This window comes from Numenius arquata, chromosome 12 (genome assembly GCF_964106895.1).
Source record: "Numenius arquata chromosome 12, bNumArq3.hap1.1, whole genome shotgun sequence".
NCBI classification, from domain to species: Eukaryota; Metazoa; Chordata; class Aves; order Charadriiformes; family Scolopacidae; genus Numenius; species Numenius arquata.
Window position 1 is genome coordinate 9,757,109 of NC_133587.1, and position 19,487 is coordinate 9,776,595.

General features: G+C 41.3%; 1 protein-coding gene across 2 annotated transcripts in view; it reads left to right on the plus strand.

The window, feature by feature from the left end:
• Positions 1-19,487, plus strand: part of PREX1 (phosphatidylinositol-3,4,5-trisphosphate dependent Rac exchange factor 1) — a 164,117-nt gene that overhangs the window by 139,256 nt on the left and 5,374 nt on the right. Inside the window, exons 20-37 of one of the 2 annotated variants that reach the window (XM_074157699.1) lie at positions 107-243; positions 689-860; positions 2,184-2,371; positions 3,139-3,300; positions 3,860-4,070; positions 5,257-5,518; positions 6,559-6,765; positions 9,167-9,255; positions 9,651-9,733; positions 10,362-10,452; positions 12,198-12,326; positions 13,038-13,079; positions 14,897-15,114; positions 16,162-16,261; positions 16,923-17,066; positions 17,753-17,867; positions 18,314-18,380; positions 18,945-19,132. In XM_074157699.1, the coding sequence (XP_074013800.1) occupies positions 107-243; positions 689-860; positions 2,184-2,371; positions 3,139-3,300; positions 3,860-4,070; positions 5,257-5,518; positions 6,559-6,765; positions 9,167-9,255; positions 9,651-9,733; positions 10,362-10,452; positions 12,198-12,326; positions 13,038-13,079; positions 14,897-15,114; positions 16,162-16,261; positions 16,923-17,066; positions 17,753-17,867; positions 18,314-18,380; positions 18,945-19,132 (2,605 nt within the window). The remainder of the gene's footprint in view (positions 1-106; positions 244-688; positions 861-2,183; positions 2,372-3,138; positions 3,301-3,859; positions 4,071-5,256; positions 5,519-6,558; positions 6,766-9,166; positions 9,256-9,650; positions 9,734-10,361; positions 10,453-12,197; positions 12,327-13,037; positions 13,080-14,896; positions 15,115-16,161; positions 16,262-16,922; positions 17,067-17,752; positions 17,868-18,313; positions 18,381-18,944; positions 19,133-19,487) is intronic. The other variant, XM_074157700.1, reaches the window with a different exon arrangement.

The following is a 19,487-nucleotide window of genomic DNA, read 5'->3' on the forward strand; positions in this document are numbered from 1 at the left end:
TTTTCTTCTTAGTCATCTTAACCAGAAACACTTTGCAAACTTTCCAGTGTTCTCTTCCCTAGTCAGATGGCTTTACTGTCTAACTCCGCTCCTGGTGATTTTCCAGGTTCTGAGGCTGCAGCTGTAGGCCTTCATCCAGGGCAGTGTATTTTGAAAGTTAATGGGAATAATGCAGCACATGGAAATTATATGGAAGTTCTGGAGCACTTTACAGCCTACAGGACCAGACAACAGGAAGCACTGGTATGAATACAAAACCTCAAAGGAATTACATTAATTCCTCCCCTTCTTCTGTGCTTTTATGCTCACTCAATATTCAGAAGAACAAATTATGCGTGTCTGTCTCTCTTGACTGACTTACTCCCACACCCAGGTCCTAGTATAACTTAGGGAGCTGATTACAGTTGCCTAAAGTTACAAAACGTCCACAAATAACATGTATGCCAGTTCATACACTGCAAACAGTACTAAATTATTGTAAAATATAAAGTATTTCTAAAATTCGTTCATCCAGATATTTCTCTAGATTTTACATTCTCTGAAGTTCAGAGGAAAGCGGAGGGAATGTTGATATTTCAGCCAAATTAGAAGTTATAAAATTGATAGCTAGATTCACCTTTGTAATCCAAACATATAGAGATCAGGCGTTTTTACTGAGGTCATTGCTGAAGCCTCTGTCTCTTGAAAGGGGTTGTACCAGTGGGTGTACAGAACACATGAAGATGCTGAGGAGGACAGAGTTCAGCAAGCAGCATCCACTGCCTATCTGAATGGCAGCCATCCTGGCTCCAGCAAAGAAGACTCTTCACTGGAAGGAGGTGCAGAATTGGATCCCCTTCAAAATAGCCAACAGGAATCTGGTAAAGATTCGCATGGGGGAGGGAAACCTAGGGAAGATTCAGGGGCTTCCAGAAGGAAAACTGCAGTAGAAACATAAAGTGCAATTATTACTGTAGAATATGTCTTGTCATAATAAAGCTTTGTAATAGAATGAGGTCTGCCAGAGTAAGTACTCTTGTGCTGCAGTTGATTCAGGAGAAGAAAAAAAACTGAGATACACATAGAAATCATACCCCTGTGACTCTCTAATCTTTACAAGAAAGCCAATTTTGGAATGAAAAGGCTCAGCATTTTTAAAATCATTTGCTTGCCCCTGCAAACCAGGAATTTATGGGCAGTATCAGCTGGAGAGGGAAGCTCTGCAAGTAACTCCGCCTAGAATAATCTATGTTTTCTGTGATTAAAAATTAAGATTTTAAATTACTGTGATCTGGAACAAGTTTTCAGAGCATGTTACCACTGTGTCAGTAAAAGGTGGGTGTATTTCCTCCAGCTTAGAAAAGTGTAACTCAAAAAACTCTGTTTTATCTTCATGTTGAGAGCTTATCTGGAAAAGTAGATGTCAGGGGAGAATTCTGAAGCCAGATTCAATCCAAAGGACTGAGTCTGGACACTCTGAATGCTATTGGCAACTTCTCCAGGAGCAGATCCACAACTGTGTGTATCCCATCGAAGGTCTGATGAGCCTGGTAATCTAATAGTCAAACAGTGCAGCTCCACAGTGGAACGGCTGAAGCAGTGCCCTGGTAGAGGCATGTGAGCAATTCTCTGGCAAATCTCAAACACACTATGGCTTAAATTGTTCTCTGGGGACAGTAGCATTGCTGTGTGTAAAAAATGTTATCTCTTCACCCCACCCCTGCCCTGCCATCTCAGTCTTGCAGCTGCACAGAAAATGCATCTGGAGCATTTCCCAAAACTGGACAGAAAAGTGGCAGTCTTCCAGAGAGTCATTACAAACAAGGAGACTCTGAGATTAACATACTTCACTTCCCTTTGAAAGCTTCTGCTGGGGTCTGTATGTCTGAATGCTGAACAGAACTAAACGTGGTGTCCTGTGCCTGGGTGTGAGCACGCACACAGGAAAGAACAGCAGAATGTGGATTGGAGCACGTGGTTTGTCTAAACCCCTACCACTGTCTCCAGTAGTGGCCAACAGCAAATGTCTTCCTCAGAATATTCTCCCAGCCTCCAGCAGTACGTGGTTCAGAGACTCCTTGAGCCAAAGGTTGTGTCTTTGTGTCCTCGCGTTTAATAATACCTCCCAACAGGTTTGTCTTCCCTCTGTGTGCCTGTATTCCTGTGTGCTGCCAAACACCTCTAATGACTTATTTTGGTTCTAGCCCAGACACCACAGACCATGAGCTCTCCGCTGATCATTAGTGAAGAGACACCTCTCATCAGTCTGACTGTCGATAACACCCACCTGGAGCATGGGGTGGTGTACGAGTATGTCAGCAGCGCAGGAATCAAATCCTTTGTCCTGGAGAAAATTGTGGAACCAAAAGGTTGCTTCAATCTCACTGCAAAGGTACTGGAAAACATACATGACCAGCTTCTTTCCTGAATAGAACAGGGAAGCCAATAATACTGGCATTTCTCTGGTGGCTTTGCTTGGCTCTTCACATGAGGTAGCACATGGTCTTCTCAACCCTGCCTGGAGTTTTCTTCATTAGAATGCACCAAGTTCTAATAGCTTGTTTGGTATGAGCAAGTCAGCAAATGCTTCCAGGATTTCAGATGTTGAGGTAGAGGGAGGGGAGCCCTCAGCTGTGGAATTCTCGCTTTTATCTGTCTGGTAACATACTCTTTGCTGATATTCAAGATTAATCTTTTCAGGCAAGAATTTACTTTACCTTGGAAGAAAATCAAGCAGCTTTTTCCCATCTGATAGGTTGGATGGGTCACTAAAGGAAGCACGTAGAACTGCTGCTATTGGAAAGCAGCAGTGCAGTTAGTATTTGGGTCATCTAAGGCAATAATGAGCTAATTGTAAATGTTTTCTGTCACATCCTAGTAACATTATTGTGATGTCCCATGAAAGTACACCAGAGCAGGTAACTGTGACAGTGGGTATTTTGATCCATTTCAGTTATTCTAAAAATTTTTGAGGAATGTTTTATGGCTCTGGGGATTAGACATGATAGTGGTTCTCAGGCGGTAATAAAGGCAGCTTGTTTTGGAGGCAACTTTAGTCAACCATGACAACATGGGGGTGTTGCCACTTATTCAGTGGAAGAAAACTGTTTTCCCTCTCTGTGAAGTCTCATATCATTGACATCCTGTCTTTTTGTTTAGATTTTAGAGGCCTTTGCTGCAGAGGACAATCACTTCGTAAGGAATTGCAAAAGACTCATATCCCTAAGCAGTGCTGTGGCCACCATGCCCCAGTATGAATTCCGGCAGATCTGTGACACTAAGCTGGAAAGCATTAGCAGAAGGCTCACAAACTACCAAGAGGTACAACACTAGCAGTTACTGGTGAAGTCTCGAGACAATACTTCATTGTGATAACTGGGTCTTTGTATTCTGTATTAATGAATCCAAACTGCTTTAGAGGTAGGTGTCCTAGAGGCACGAAAACAGCTCTGCAAGTTACTGAAATTGCAAGTTCTGAGGAAAAAGGACCATATCTGTAAATCACTCCTTTCAGTTTGTCAGAGCTGTGTCTAATAACGTATTGTTGCAGGTTCGTTTCCACTGTATCATTGAATAAATATGACAACAGAATGATCACTGTCTGATTTAACATGAACATAAGTACAGTGTATCATAGTGTAAACAAACTACCTATGCTCTTTTGCTCAGTTACCTGAGCTATTTGAAAAGTGAGTCCTAGAAGGTATAGCTAAGTGCTTTCATTTGTTGTTTTATGAGCTTTTTATTATTTTAATGTTATTTCAGCTGCAGCAGAAATCATATTATTCTGGAATAGAAGGCAGGAAGATAAAAGGATTGTCTATATTGTATCACCATTTTTTGCAAGTGAAGTAGCGCATACTTGCTTTATTTCTCCCAGTTTGCAGATGAATTGAAAATAAAGGTGAGCCCAGCCTTCAAACAAGCCATCATGGAGCCACATTCCCTCAACAGTATGGATTTCTGCCCCACCAACTGCCACGTTAACCTCATGGAGGTATCATACCCCAAAAACACTACCTCAGCAGGGAGGTCGTTCAGCATTCGCATTGGACGGAAGCCCTCTATTATTGGTCTTGATCCAGAACAAGGTGATAATTAACTTTCAAATCATACTGATTTCATTTGCATAAAAAGTTGTCTCTTTCCACTGCTCATCAAGGTCAAAATAAGTTCCAAAGAAACACAGACTTGCTGGCAGCCTTTTTTCCTCCTTGAAATCTTACAGTAAAATGACAGCCTCCTTGTGTTGTAAAATAGTAATGCCTTTAAGCATAGAGAAGTGTCAGGTCAAATGATTTTACTACCGAAGCAGTGTGGTCAGCTCATGATAATTAAGTGTCCTGGAATATTGTTTGCACTTAGTAGAGCTGACTTACTGATTAAAAACAGTGAATAGGGGCTAATAGTAGTGCTAGTGCTGTGACGAGAGACTGCATTTGGGGGGAAAACATGAGTCAATCAGACTGTAGTGTTGTTCTCTTTTGTCATTACTAGATAAATTCCATGCATTGAAGCTGGAAGTCTCTACTTTGTCAAGGGGACCTATTTTTTGATAAATAGTTGCTATATAGCATTTGTCCTACAACCTGATTATTTGAGTTCCAGCATTTCTTCGTTATGATCTCACCTAATATGCTTCTGATTCAGTCTTGCGAGGGTCAGAGAGCAGGAATGTTTGGAAGAGACCCAGGGAAGTGTAGACTAACCAATTTTCTGAAGAATGGCATTGACTATTCAAAGTGAGGTCAATAAAGAAGTCCTGCTTGCTTGAAGATATTAGAAATATTAGAATTCCTTATTATTTTTAATGCAAGCTAAGGTGGTTAGCAAAGTACCATACCAAAACATGTGTGTATATAAGTGTGTGTGTGTGTGTGTGTGTGTGTAAATGTTTGTAAAGCTGGAATAATAACACAGACCTACTCCTGAGAACCTGAATTCATTAATATTTCAACAAATGCTTTTAGATACTATCCATGTTGTCTATATGAGTCTATGTGTGGACAGTTGCTGTCTTTACTTCCATAAATTAACCTGTTTCTGGAGTGCGGTAAATTCAAAATATCTAGTTGGCACACCAGGGGAAAAAAAGCCTTCTTTTTTTAAAAAAAAAAAAAAAAGAAGAGTGTTTTTGTCGTAGAATGTAATTATATAAAATAATTTTGTGAAATTTTATTTATTCCTGTTAAAATTCCACCTATCCTAAACTACCATTATTGGGATGCAGTGGGGAAAGTCATGAGAGCCATACTAACTAGACCCTTCGATTTTTAGTAGGTACCTTAAATCCAGTCTCATATACTCAGCATTGCATCACCACTATGGCTGCACCATCCTGGAGATGTCTGCCCCCAGAAGATGGAGACCTTGATGGCAGCTTTGGCCAGCAGAATGGAGGAGCAATTCAGGAAGAAAGGGGACTCAGTTTTCTGCTGAAACAGGAAGATCGGGAGATACAGGACTCCTATTTGCACCTTTTTAACAAACTTGACATTGCAGTGAAGGAAATGAAGCAATATGTCATTCAGATCAATAAGTGAGTAAAGAGTCCTGTGTGCACTGCAGAGCGATTCTGCAATTCGGATCAAATGGAGGCATTAATCTCAGAGCACGTGTTGTGCTTGTTGGCCCCAATTGTCGTTCTCACGCTCGCCTGTTCACACCTGCACTTGCATTACAGCTCCTTGCTGCTCGTGTCAAACCTACTACTGTGCAGATCCACCAATGTATATATTATTGTCTTTTGCTCCTAAAAGTCCACCTGAATTCAGCAGCCACTGTTCTGCTTACTATATGTTCCAGTATAAGAATTTATTTGGTGCCAACAGTGGTTTCAGAATTCCATACAGACGGAGATTTTGTCTGTCATAGGGCAGACTAGGCAAATCTTGTGATTTCAGGCAGCTTTCTCTATGGCACCTACGTTTTTCTTTCCTCTTTTTGTCTTTTTCCTCTTTGTCATCATGCATCTCCCAGTAGTAGTAATGAAGGATGTGAGTAGTGTGTCTGTCCATTGTGCATAACTGGCAGGGTTCTGGTAGCAGGGGCTGCTGGGGTGACCTGTGTGGGAGAAGGCCATGAGCTGCCCTCGGCTGCTCACGGCCACTTCCAGGAATCCCAGTAACAAAAAAGAACAGGCAATCGTGCACCAAAACTCCAGCTGATGGGAAAGCATGTGGAGCCTGGGCTCAGACATATTGAAGAAAGGGTGGTAGCTGCTGGGTGGAGCCAACGAGCTGGGGCACGGACCCAGAGGAGAAACCCAGCGCCTTGGACGGAGAAAGTGAGGACTTCGGCGAATTAAAAATGGAGCCCTTTCAGGCCACCGTGGTTACAGTGATTAAGCTGTACCTTATGGAGGTTGGGTACCTATGGAAACAGGACTTTTTGTGAACTGAGATTCATGGATTTCAATAAACCCCTTTCAGAGCTCGCAGTTTGACGTAGCTGTAGTCAGTGTAAAATGCTGGCAAGGTTACTTGTGATTTCACACAGCTGAATTCCAGCCTTAGTCATTATATGCCATTTGTGAGACTGCCCACCAGCCCCTGAGAACTCTGTATCTTACTTTTGCAGACTTTTGTCCACCATAACAGAACCTACAGAAGGTGGTGCCTGTGAGCCACCATCTACTGAGGAGACATCTCCACCTTCCCTGGGAACAGAAGAGAGCGATCCTGACAAAGCTGAGCATGGTGGAATCAAGAAGGTCTGTTTCAAAGTTTCTGAGGAGGACCAGGAAGACTCTGGACATGACACAATGAGTTTCAGAGACTCCTACAGGTCAGTTCAAAGATTCTGCCTCTTTTACCTTACTAATACAATGTTTCAAAGTTCTAATCCAGGTACAGATTCAACAAGCAGGTTGTTCTCCAGTCAGTCGATTATTCTGTATTCACTTAGTAAAGTATTCACTAGCTGTAGTTATTTTATTACATTTATTACCATGGAGACATACACAGCAAAAAATCTTTCCTCATAATAATGCCAAAATATTAATGCTTCTAGAAAATTGAATAAAATGCAATAAATAGGTCTAGTGTCACTTTCCCTTTCTATATGGTATAGCTGGAAACTACAGCAGCTCAGCAGTTTGCAAACTGCTTGGTCTTACAATAGCTGCTGTCGTAAGGGGATGTTTCCGTTCAATTCTGCAAACAATTTTCCCAAAAGTCTTAAGACACTGAGAAACAAAAATGGACATCGAGCTTTTTATTTTTAATGGGCCTTTGAAACCACAAATGCAAATGTTTATTCAGGTGTCTCAAAATCTTGTTTTTGGGATCGGATTGACTGCTGCTTCTCCAGGAATATTTGCTACTGAAGGAAATCTCACACACTCCAAATCTGTCTGTCTTGGGAGAAAACATTTGGAAACTCAGCTTCAGAAGAAATGGAACAACAAGCTGCAGTCATGTCTGACCATTGCAATTCGACATCCCTAATAGGCCATTTCTACACGTCTAGGAAGGGCAGAGGACTTTGCTAATACAAAGGAGTAAAGATACTTTACTTTGGGAGGATTCAAGTAACTTGACTGCATGATGCCTCTTTGAAACTTCCCTGCTACAGGCCTGATTCCTGCCTTGCTGTTGGGCTTGTACTAGCACAAGCAGCAATCTGTTACATTCCTGCCGGACCGCAGCAATGACAGAATCAGGACAGTTTACATTGGAAGGGGTCTCTGGAGCCCACGTGGCCCAGTCTCCCGCTCAGAACAGATCCAACAGGATTGAGCGCTCAAGGTCTTGTCCAGTTGAGTATTGAACGTCTCCAAGGACAGCAAATATGAAGTCAGTAAAGAAACAAAACTAGCGCTCTCAAAGTCGAGATCTGTGGCGTCTATTTATTGTGCTAGATTTAAATCTGGACATGTTCTCCGAAGCTTTTTGTATTGAAATGTGCTGCATTTCCTTCATTGTTAATAGGAATCCCGTTTATGAACACTGTTTAGTTTAAATAGTTTCTGTAATTGAGGCTAATCTATTTTGGGTAAAGCTGACTAGTGACATCGAAACAGTCTCTGTGGGTCTGTCACTCGTTCCAAAATTTTAGACATAAATGTAAGATGAGAAAGATTATTCTGTCTTATCTTTATTAGACAGAGGCAGAGAATTAAGCATATATTACAGATAATAGTTACTCAAGGGGGAATAAAATGTATTTTGATGGTTTTTGATCTGAAAAACTACTGAGGAGCTACAAAAATAAGCAAATTACAGTAAGAAAAAAATCTTGTTTGCATTAGCTATGCTTCTTTCTCTCGGATCATTTGGAGGTGTAAGTCAAATTTCGTAAGGGTTCGTACTGCAGAGTAGTCGCCATAAGAATTAATCTTCTTCAGAAAAAATAAATTTCTTTGATAATAAGTTTAACAAAGGACAGGCAAGAACCCCGGTTAGGATTCTTTCAATTGCTCTTATTTTTTTCTCTCATCTCAGTCTAAAATAAAAACAGAGGAAGAGATAATATGGACAATTTTGTAGGCTTTATTTTGGATTTGTACCATTAAAAGCACTGTGTCGCTTAATTGGAGGGGGACAGACTGAGATCCACAGCCTTTTTGATTATTAAGTTATGGTTAGTATAAAGTGAACCTTAAACAAAATTTTCCATGTGTCCGTGAGCCAACATTGGTGTGAAGCCAACTGTAGTGACTCCTCTGTTTCCTGGGACAATTCTAGGATCTGCAGTGCCTGATTCTCCGATGGTGTAGATTCCTTAAATTTCCTCTCCCGTCTCCAATGTCTGGGCTACTGCAGCTTCAATGTATGCTTGAGTTGGATGCTGTTAATATCTTGAGAATTGGTAACAAATGTTGGGTTTAGTGGAGATTGCCTCACAGATTTTAATTATTTTTCCCCTACTCCATGCTCATAGAGCATGTTTAATGATGTGACCCAGATGAGGTCCGTGGTGGGAAGTCCATCTTCATTATTTATAGGATCCAGGCAATATATTGAGCATTGAGTGGTCACTACAAATGGAAAAAGACATCCCCCTACAGTGCCGGCCCCAGAGGCCTTGCTTAATGGTTGCTCTGCGTGTCATTAGGTTTTCTTTTGTATATGTGTAACAGAATTAGTTTTGGGGACTGCAGTGTTAATACAAACAGAATGACAGTGCATCAGACTGGGTGTAAGGACAGCTTATTTTCAGTCACCTTCTTTGATTTTCTTTCTAGTGAATGCAACAGTAACCGGGACTCAGTGCTGTCATACACCAGTGTGCGGAGCAATAGCTCGTACCTGGGCAGTGACGAGATGGGATCAGGTGAGTACACGCATAGACCACACGTGTATTTCGCACACCAGAGCCCTTAGTGGAGCTGATAACTCTTGGCCGATTATAAGCACTTGCATGTTTATGTTGCAAATGTGGTTTCTTCAAAACTAATCTCAAGAGTTTTAAAAATAGAGATTTGTTCTTTTTCTAATGAACTACAGTAAATTTGGGATATGGAAGAGGTATTAGGCAGGGATAAGCTTCTTTAGTTATTGGACATTTGCATTATATGAAAAATCATGAGTATTTTGATCTATGAATTAGAGATAAAGCAGCAATCATTTTTCACCCACTTCAGTGTGAAGATGTGCTTGTGTCATCTGTGACCTCGTCACAGATTACTTGGTAAGACAGTTAAAAGCTTTTAATCTTTCTTTTATTAGGAGATGAACTTCCCAATGATATGAGGATTCCTTTAGACAAACAAGACAAACTTCATGGCTGTCTGGAACATCTTTTTAACCAGGTGTGTAAGGCGTTACTATCACACAGAATTGCTTTCTCTTTATCCGTGTCAATACAAGAAATGGGAAGTATCAAATTGTGTAACTAAATCATATTTTGAGGGAAGACAAACTATCAAGATTTTGGGGTACAGGGTAAGCAAGTATAGTATAGGACAGTTTGAGAATCGGTTTTGTCAACACTCCAGTTGCCTTGCGTGATTTAAGGAAGGTTGACCCGCCTTATCTCAGGCATTAGACTGAGGGGAAAAAAGCTTTCATGAAAAACAGGAAAACACGAACAGAATTCTAATACCTTGTATGATCTAAATGGATCACATTTACAGATCTCAGGAGAGTCCTCACAAGTTTAGCCAACAGATGTCTTTATAGATGTATAGCACCAGAGAACTGTTTTGTATTATCTTTTATGTCATCAGCATGTAGATCATCATTGTGCAAAATGCTGTATTCAGTGTGGGGCTCTTTAGGCCAGTTCATGGTTAGAAAGTCTTAATGCTATTTGTCAACGAGAAATCATTCCAAAATACAAATAGTGTAATGGCTTTTGCATTTTCCCACAAGAATTCTTCTGTTCAGATTTTCTTCTGCAAATCTTACTAACACTGATTGAAAACATTCCAATTGTAGGTTGATGCAATCAATGCACTTCTAAAAGGACCAGTAATAACTAAGGCCTTTGAAGAAACCAAGCACTTTCCAATGGACCACAGTTTGCAAGGTAAAGAAAAAGGTTGACTGTATTTAATAATGTGATTTGCTAGGACTTAAGAGCTTAACGTGAGTGCACATGTGCTACACGGCCACACAGAGTTACTTAGCCATGCAGTCTACCCACTCACACATTAATGGCAGGTACCGTGTCTGACCCCTGACATTTTGCATCCTTAAAAGGTCATTTTCATATGAATTCCTTCTGAAATACACACAAGGCTTTTCTGTAATACGCTGATGAATCCTCACAGCTCTTTCACAAGTCTCTAAATCTGGCCTTCGATGTGAACACGGATACGTATCTCAAAAGGTACGAGGTAGAGATAGGTCAGATACAAGGTCAGTGAGCACTCTGATAAGCTGATGAGGCGCTGACCACTGTAGATCTGAGGCACCAAAAGGTTCTGCCTGAGTTTGCTTAATGACTTATTCTGCTTTTCTTCAGATGGGTAATTGCCAGAGTAAACTCATCCTCACATGACACTTATTTTGAAAACTGATTCCCATAGAGAGCAAACAAATGATACCGTGTTTTCTTTTTCCTCAGGGAGCATGAGGAGACTTTGGTCTTAATGGTTTTGGGGCCCAGGATGTGGTTTCTTCTCTCACTGAAATACACAGGACTTTATTTTCTGAACATTCGCTGCATTTCCTTTCCCACTTGAAATCTGAAGTGTTTCCTGCTATTCCTAGTATACTTCAGGTGCCATAGTCGTGCCCCCCTGCTCCAACCTTTGACAAGCTCTATTTTTAGGTTCAGTGGCAATCTCCAGAAGAGAGCTTTTTCTGCTTTCTTTTTTTCCTGAGCCCAGAAGTAACTCCTATGAATTTCTGTTACATGAACTCATCTTTACAAACACATTCTCATTTATGTAGAATATCTATTAGTCTTTCCATGCACTGTTTGAATGAAGAAATAACAGACACCCTGTGTTCGCTACCTTTATTTTACTTTGCTTAAACAGTCTTATTTATTACAACTATATTAATTACAATGAGAGTGTCTTTAAGTTAACTGATGATCCCACATTCATCACACTGAGGAACAGACAAGCACTGCTTACCTTCAGCTGGAATCTGGACCAAAGTGTCTGTGCGTGTCATAGCTACTACAGACACCTTTCAGTGGTGGCTGTAAATGTGAATGTTCTCCTGTTCCTGTTCAGGAGCAGTGATTTCGCACAATTTTTCTGTGTTTCTGTGCTGCTTATGCATTTTATCAGCAACAAAATGGGGTATTTGGCTTAGCTACATGGCTAAGTCATGGAGAATAATTCTACTCCGTAATTAAATAATTAGTTTCCATCAGGTGAAAGAAAGCAGAATATTTCATAACTTCTTATCAGCGTTGTGGGATGTGACAGCTGCAGCCAAAAAGTTGACCTGATTCTGCACAGCCAGAGGCTCCAGATCTACCCGATAGAGCTGCCTGCACGTTATTAAAGGCAGAGAAAACAGAAGGGAATTCCATGCTCTGTGAGTAGCGCAGAGCTCCCTTCACTGCACACGTCACCAGGTACATAACTTTTAGTCCACAATCCTGAGAACAAGCTAGGGGACTGCTGGTCGTGAGATTATAGGAATAGCCTTTTCTTCCCTCTGTCTTAGATCTACTTAAGAACCTTTTTCACTCACAGTTGTTGCTATTGATACCATAGCTCTGCTTTCGTCTGTCTACACATTATAACTCCTAAGCCACTCTCAGCTATGGAGGATTTCTTTAATGGCTAACAAACTCCATTTTTTTCCTAGAATTTAAACAGAAGGAAGAAACCACAGTTAGGTGCCGGAATAATATTCAAGCCAGTATTCAAGAAGATCCATGGAACCTTCCATTGCGCATCAAGAACCTTGTTGAAATCATACAAAAACATGTGGAAGGTTTGTAAATAAGGAAAAGTTTGTTAGCGGTTTCGGGGAGAAAAGATCTTGTTCTTATCCAGTCTAGCAGTTCATTTTAGCATTTTATCTCAATTTGTAATAAGGCTGTACTGGGCTCTAGAGAAGAACAGGTAAAACAGGTTATTGTTTGCAGAGTCCCAGTACTGTATGGTAAAATCTCATGTGTGCAGCAGTTCCAAAGAACGAACTCCCCCTTGTTTTATTTCATCAGCCCATTCAGACAGAATGATATCAGACTGATCTATTCCCCTGTGCTTTTTTTAACCCTCTTAGAAAATGAAGAGGGAGATGTTTGGTATATTCCAAAACAAAATGAATGCTGATCAGATACTACGGCATCCTAAACCATTGCAGTCTGGGTGAACTGGAACAGGAGCTGAATCTGATGTTTACAGTCCAGTGCAAAGCACTGGCCAAAAATCACCTCCTTAGGGATTTATCTACATGTGCAATTTGTTTCCAGTAATTCATGGTAGTTCACAGAGCATTTAGCCTGTAAAATTCTTTGATTTACACCTTGTTTCTTCTTCAGTCATTAAAATACCTGGACAGGTAAGGACTACTAGAGTAAATAGAAACGGCCATGCAGAGGCCAGGGACTGTAGGGAATGAGGAGTCTGTTCGTCAAATGCAATCAAATCTACCTTGGTGTCATGTTGACTAGAACATTCCTTTTCTTCACTGTTTTAGATGGGAAGAATCAGCTGCTTTTGGCCTTGTTAAAATGCACAGGTAAGGGGTTTTGAATTGTTGCAAAACAACATCATATATACACAAGTCACTAACACAGTTTTATATGCAGGCACGCGCATACATCAGGATGTTATGATTTGCCTTAGCGTTTAGTTTTTTCCATAGCATTTTATGCTAACATTTCTTCTGCTCTGCATCTGGGGCAACCTTTCCATGCGTCTGACATCTGTTCTTCAGTTTACGTTATTTCAATTCACTGTAGGCTGCTTGTGTTACCTGGCTGGTCGCTGATTTTTCACAAGCACTGTTTTTCTTTTTACTGTCTTCATTTTTTCCTTTGTACAGTCCTCCTTCCCAGATGGCCTTTGCTGTTTCCTGCTGTGGTGAGAGCACACAGCAAAAATGAGACCTATTGCACAACTTTCTGTGAGACCATGGACTGTGTCATCTTTCCAAAGAGAGCAGGCGTGTTAGGAGTTAGGATTGTGAATGCTGGGTTATAGCCAGGTGCAGACTAAGAACCTAAATGTGCAGACAGCGCCTAAATACACATCATTAATCTGTTACCACGCACAAACCATTGTGCTCGCAGATCGAGGGACAGGAGTGAATGTGCCATCTTTTTGTAACTGAAACACCTACTTGGTGTACTTTTGTTTGAAAATGAGAAAATAAATAACTAGAATAGGCTGTCGTTATTTCACTGTGCCAGGCTCCATTCCCAAGTCTTCACAGAATGAAGATGAGAGATTTGCATGGGCTTAAGTCACCCCTCTGCTCCTGCCGGGGCTGGTCCGCGAGTCTGCCCAAACCAGACTGCGGTGTCACTCCAGTGTCCGAATCGGCTGGTTTTAATGCCAGCAGATATAATGACTCCCTAGGTCGCTACCTGTGCCCCATCTCCTCCAGCATTTCCATGAACATCCTCTGGAAAGAATAGAGGAGCAGATGGCACTGGACTGGCACCAGGGATTCCCTCCCCTCGAGGGCAGTCCTAGGCTCTCTCTGCCTCCCTCCCAGCAGTACAGAGGTGAACTGCAGAAGGACTGGTTGCCCTTAAGTTGAGAATATGGCCCAGGGCCTGGAGTGTATTAGTCAGTCTATTGTGTTCAGTGCTTTATAAAAATAATCCAGATCTTCAAAGCCTCTGGGTGATGTCTTCAGCTTCTTTCTCTGGGGAATATTGCCTGGACAATGCGAGACTGCTGTACTCGGTGCCTGCTGGCAGAGCCCAGGCTGCCTGGGAAGTAGCTCTTCACTTATTCATGTGCCTCTTTGGCCTGCAATCCCCTTAAGTGTGACGAGGTTGATCTGACCAGCATGTGGCTGCCTGGCAGGCGGACTGGAAGCAAAGTTAACACAGGGGAAATTCTCCCAGGAAACATAAACCAATTGGTACCGTATGGGCAGGCCCAGTTAATGCATTAAGCATATGGGAAGCCCACAGAATACAGATGGATGGGGGAAGATGAATCTCTAATAGCCCAGGAGAGAAGTAATGGCCGAGACCTTCCTTCACGAATTCTCTTGCTTCTGTAAACATAAAAAGAAGGGAATCAGTCCAGAAATGGCACTAAGGAGTTACAGCTCTCACCAGTCAGAAGAATGAGCGTGCGGATGGCAGAGGGACAAACAAACAGTCAAGTGGACTAGAAAATTTTCAAACTCCAGCAATGCTGTCTTTATCTATACACCCAGGTCACCCAGCAAGAAGAGGTTATCTGTTCAGTCTGTGCAAGGCTACAGCAGAAGCCAAATGTCATGCACGCACGCACACGCAAACTGCCTCTTTGGCAGTGAGATTAAAGACAAGTATACTCACGACTTCTTTGTGCTTCTCTCCCCTTCTCTGGCAGATACTGAGCTACAGCTGAGACGTGATTCCATCTTCTGTCAGTCTCTTGTGGCTGCTATTTGCACCTTTTCAGAGCAGTTACTGGCCGCTCTCAACTATCGGTACAACAACAATGGGGAATACGAAGAAAGCAGCAGAGATGCCAGCAGAAAATGGCTGGAACAGATAGCAGCCACTGGTGTTTTACTAAACTACCAGTCTCTTCTCTCCCCTGCTGTGGTAAGATGAAGAGTTGTGGCACCCTTGGGTCTGCTCCCACTCGCCTCTGTGTTTCTCTGGCACTCACAGCACAGCCAGAGCCCTTCGTTCTAGCAGCGTGTTTAGACTCACTACAGCAACCTCTGGCGATTCCCTCTGCTGACAACCATGTGCCAATATTCCATATCTCATCATTTTCATCTCCTCACAAATACCAGACCCCCTGTCACACTGGAACACTGTAGGAATCTTGTCTGCCTTCATATTTGAAGTAACGCTGCTGCATTTCGGGAGGTCTTACTGCTCAGTTGTTCGTGCCGCATGTGTGGCCTGCCATCTTCTGGTGAAAGCATGCATTTCAACAAATGGGTGAAAAAGTTCTGAGTATTTCGAGTTCAGACAACATGAAAATCTATGCTTTTCTTCATAGACTGGACACTTTCCTAGAATAGGTAGACTGCAGCCTCTCACTTCCGTGGTGCTGGTATTTAAGATGTCTAAGGAGGAGAGGAGCTGGTCTTGCATAGTTCCTCTGCACCTAATGAACATGTAGATAAGCCACAGCTACAGTGGGTCAGCTACCCTAACTGTAAAAATGTTAAGAAAAAAGGAGCATAAAGAAGACAAGTAGCTCTGGCACTAGAGAGAAGTGACATTTTTTTTGACTTTGTAAAAATTGTAGATTAAGTGTGTTTTTTTTAAAAAAATACAATCCAAACTATCTATGTACGTAACTATTATTTCTTCACATTGCATGGAATGTATAGGTATTTATTACACGGTAATTGATAGGCTGTTCTTTGCATTTGTAGGTATAAAATTTGGAGAAAGATCCCTTCAAACTTATTCAGTCCTTAAACCTCTCTACTCTCTGGGAATCACATCCAATGACATCTAAGCCAAGGGTAGCTGATTTTGTATCACAAAGTTAAAGAGCCATTAGTGGAAAGCTCCACATTCCGCTTTGGGTGTCCTGAACCAAAGCATGCCCATAATAACTCTACCTTTCTCCACCGATCTCTTCCAGGCAGATTATAACCTATTGATGTCTATGTCTTTGCCCTGCAGAAGGAGGAGCGTACCATGCTGGAAGACTTCCAGGTCACTCTGACTGAACTGGACAAAGTTGCCTTCTATTTCAAGCAGCTGGATGAAAGTCTTGTAGCAAGTGAGTATTCTCTGTTTCTTTGAAGCTTTTTCTCCTGTTTCTTTTATGGGCTAATATCCTCCGTGGTTCTAAGTCTAACAGACCACGTCAGACCTGGAGAGCACCGAGCAGCTTCTCTGGAGCAGTGCTGCATTCCCTCAGCTTCCACTGCAAACACACAGGATAAAAGCAGAACTGACATTGTGGGATGCTGGTGGCATGTTCTGTGATTTGTAGCTACACTCTGTGCCAGGGTACCTTACCTGTGTGATTTCGCACATGGGGAGCTATGACAGACGATGAGCAGTTCCTGACAGATGTTTGTCATTCACCACATTACCTAAGGTGGAAGGATTGTCCCTTCCCAGCTCTTGTGCGTCCTGTGTCCCACCCTGCCAGATCTCTCTCTGTTTGCTGACTCTGAGATGCCATGAAACAAGATGGGATTTTAATTATTAACCATGTTTATTGTATTAGCATCAAACATCATGGTAGGGCATGCTAACTGGCTGTCTTTTTAAGTGCAGTATTTCAGAGCCTGCACTCTCTCAGTAAAGGCTCCCCCTTATTCATCTAATGGTGGAGCTGTGAAATGTCATTAGATAATCTAACAAAGATAGAGATGGTTTCGCATTTCTCCTGCTGTGGTAAAACAGCAAGTGTTTTATCTTTATTTCTCCAGATACTCATGTCTTCTACCACATCGAAGGAAGTCGTCAGGCCTTGAAGGTTATCTTTTATCTTGACAGCTACTACTTCTCCAAACTGCCTTCTCGGTTTCAGAATGGGGGAAGCCTGAAACTGCACACGGTGCTCTTTACAAAAGGTGTCTATAAAAAGCTTTCTTGAGAAAAATAAGCTAACTGATGATGGTGAAAGATTCAAAATAAAGAACGACCATGAAGCTTTAACATAATGCAGCTGAGAACTACAGATAAATTTAAGCAGCAGATGTTTCTATTGTAGGAAGACCCGGGGAATGCTAGATTGTAGAGTAAGATACAATCACGAGAACAAGATATGCCTGTTTGGGGCTTTTTTATGCCTTCCTGTAAAGGCCATATTGGAATTCATAGTGTTTTAGTGTTTTATAATGTGTTTTAGTCCACATTATATTGGACTACATGGATAATCTGGTCTAGTTTGGTACGAGGAGATGTTCCCAGGCTACAGAGAAGTGTTTTGATAAGCCTACACCATGACAGGATCATCTGGGCTGGAAATTGACTTGATAAGCAAAGATTCACACCAAAATACAATACAGGAAATTTCCTTCAAGGGGATATTAATGGGGAGCAATTGCTGTTAGATAGAACTGCTTTCTGGGAAGCTCACCTTTACGATACTACCACTATACTCCCATACTGGGAAATGCATTACATTTATGCAGTAACAAAATCAACCTTGACATGATCCGACGGTCATTAGCTGAGCAGTGAGATGATCCAAAGATAAATAAATAAACAAATAAAAAGAAAATTAGTAATATAGGTAAAATGTTTTCTTCTTCAGCTCTGGAGAGTACAGAGGGTCAATCACAGCCAGCTGGCTCATCTCCAGAGGAACTTCCACAGCAGATTAACAGCATTTCACTTGAAAAAGTGCAGCAATACTACCGTAAACTCAGGTATTTCATGCTTCTCCTTTGCCTTAAAAGAAAAGTGAAAAGAGTGCTCCTTCCTAAGGTCCTTAAAATGGAATTGAAAAGAGATTCTATTCCTGATGGTTTCTTGTACAAATATGATTTTTGGAGATTCTCATTGTGTGGGAAACTTGTTAATTTTCTTCCTATAGTTAAGCTTGTTCTGAAGTAGTGCACTCCACAGGATGAAATTCCCATCGAATTTGACTCTAGAATTTTACGCAGAGCTAAAATTACATAAAAAGGGGATTTGGCATATTTTAGTACAGATTCCGTAAATTACTGCAATCAAAATGGTTCAATAAGAAAGCAGGTCTTGAAGTACAAGATTTTTAGCATAGCCTTCTCAGATGTTTTATACAAAATAGATACCTATTTGTGCTTGCAATGAAACATACCAACTAACGTAGCCCTTGCTGGCATTTTTGCAGGACATTTTACTTAGAGAGATCAAACTTGCCCACTGATTCCAATACTACTGCAGTGAAGATTGACCAGGTATTGTTATTGCGTTTATTTCTACGAGAAATTCTCTCATAGAATAGTGGGATACCCATATGGCAGACCTGTACAAACCCAAACATCATTAAAAAATGTTCCCTACCCTAAAGAAGTGATCTAAATTTCTCTTGAGGCTTGGCTACAGGTCTTTTGTTTAGAAGAAAATGTGCAGAACTGGGGTAGGCAGGAACAGGAAAATAGTACTTCCCATGTCATGTAAAGGCAGTCTGTCTGACTGGGGCAGGTGGCACGTGAATATACGCACCTCAGGCATTAAATGCTACTGCAGGGAAGCCAGAATCAGGGACAGTCTTTGCAATTGTAATATACGTTGTAAACAATCTATGTGATCTGTGATAATTGCAAAAAATTGCTCCAAGCCCAAGTAATTGTTTGCATTTTTCCACTTCCAAAGTTCATATATATTCTAAATAGTTGTTACTATGTGGCAGTTACTCTTGTGTAGATTATTGTGCTTAGACATAGGATAAAGAATTGTAAATGTCTTTTTAACTGAAGATGTAATTCTGCCACTGATGCATTTTTTATTGCTTTGTTTAGCTTATTCGTCCCATTAATGCAATGGATGAGCTGTGCAGGCTGATGAAGTCTTTTATTAACACAAAACCAACCCAGTCAGGATATTCCAGCAGTAACACATCAGGAGCTGGGCTGCTTCCTATTTCCTCTGAGCTCTGCTACCGCCTTGGAGCCTGTCAGATTACTATGTGCGGCACTGGGATGCAGAGGTGAGATTTGAGAAACCTACGTGTTACTGGTGTGGTGACACCTTTTGTCCTTTCTAGAGGTTTGAGTAATATATTCGATTCTGTTCAAAGCAATAGAAAGGTAGATTGTAAGAGAATATAAGGACCTAAATCTATTGCTATCTTTATTTTAGGGTAGGTTGTGACTTTTAATACTTCTGTTAGTAATTAGTATTGACACGCAAACTTTTTTATGTTTCAGTGCATCAACCAATGCAACTGACTGAGTGATCTCATTGCTTAGAACTTTCAGACACTGTGGTCTTCAGTCACACACTGGAAATGTAGGGAGTTGCTCAAAAATAGCTTTAGAATCTTGGTGTGTGCAAGCATTGAT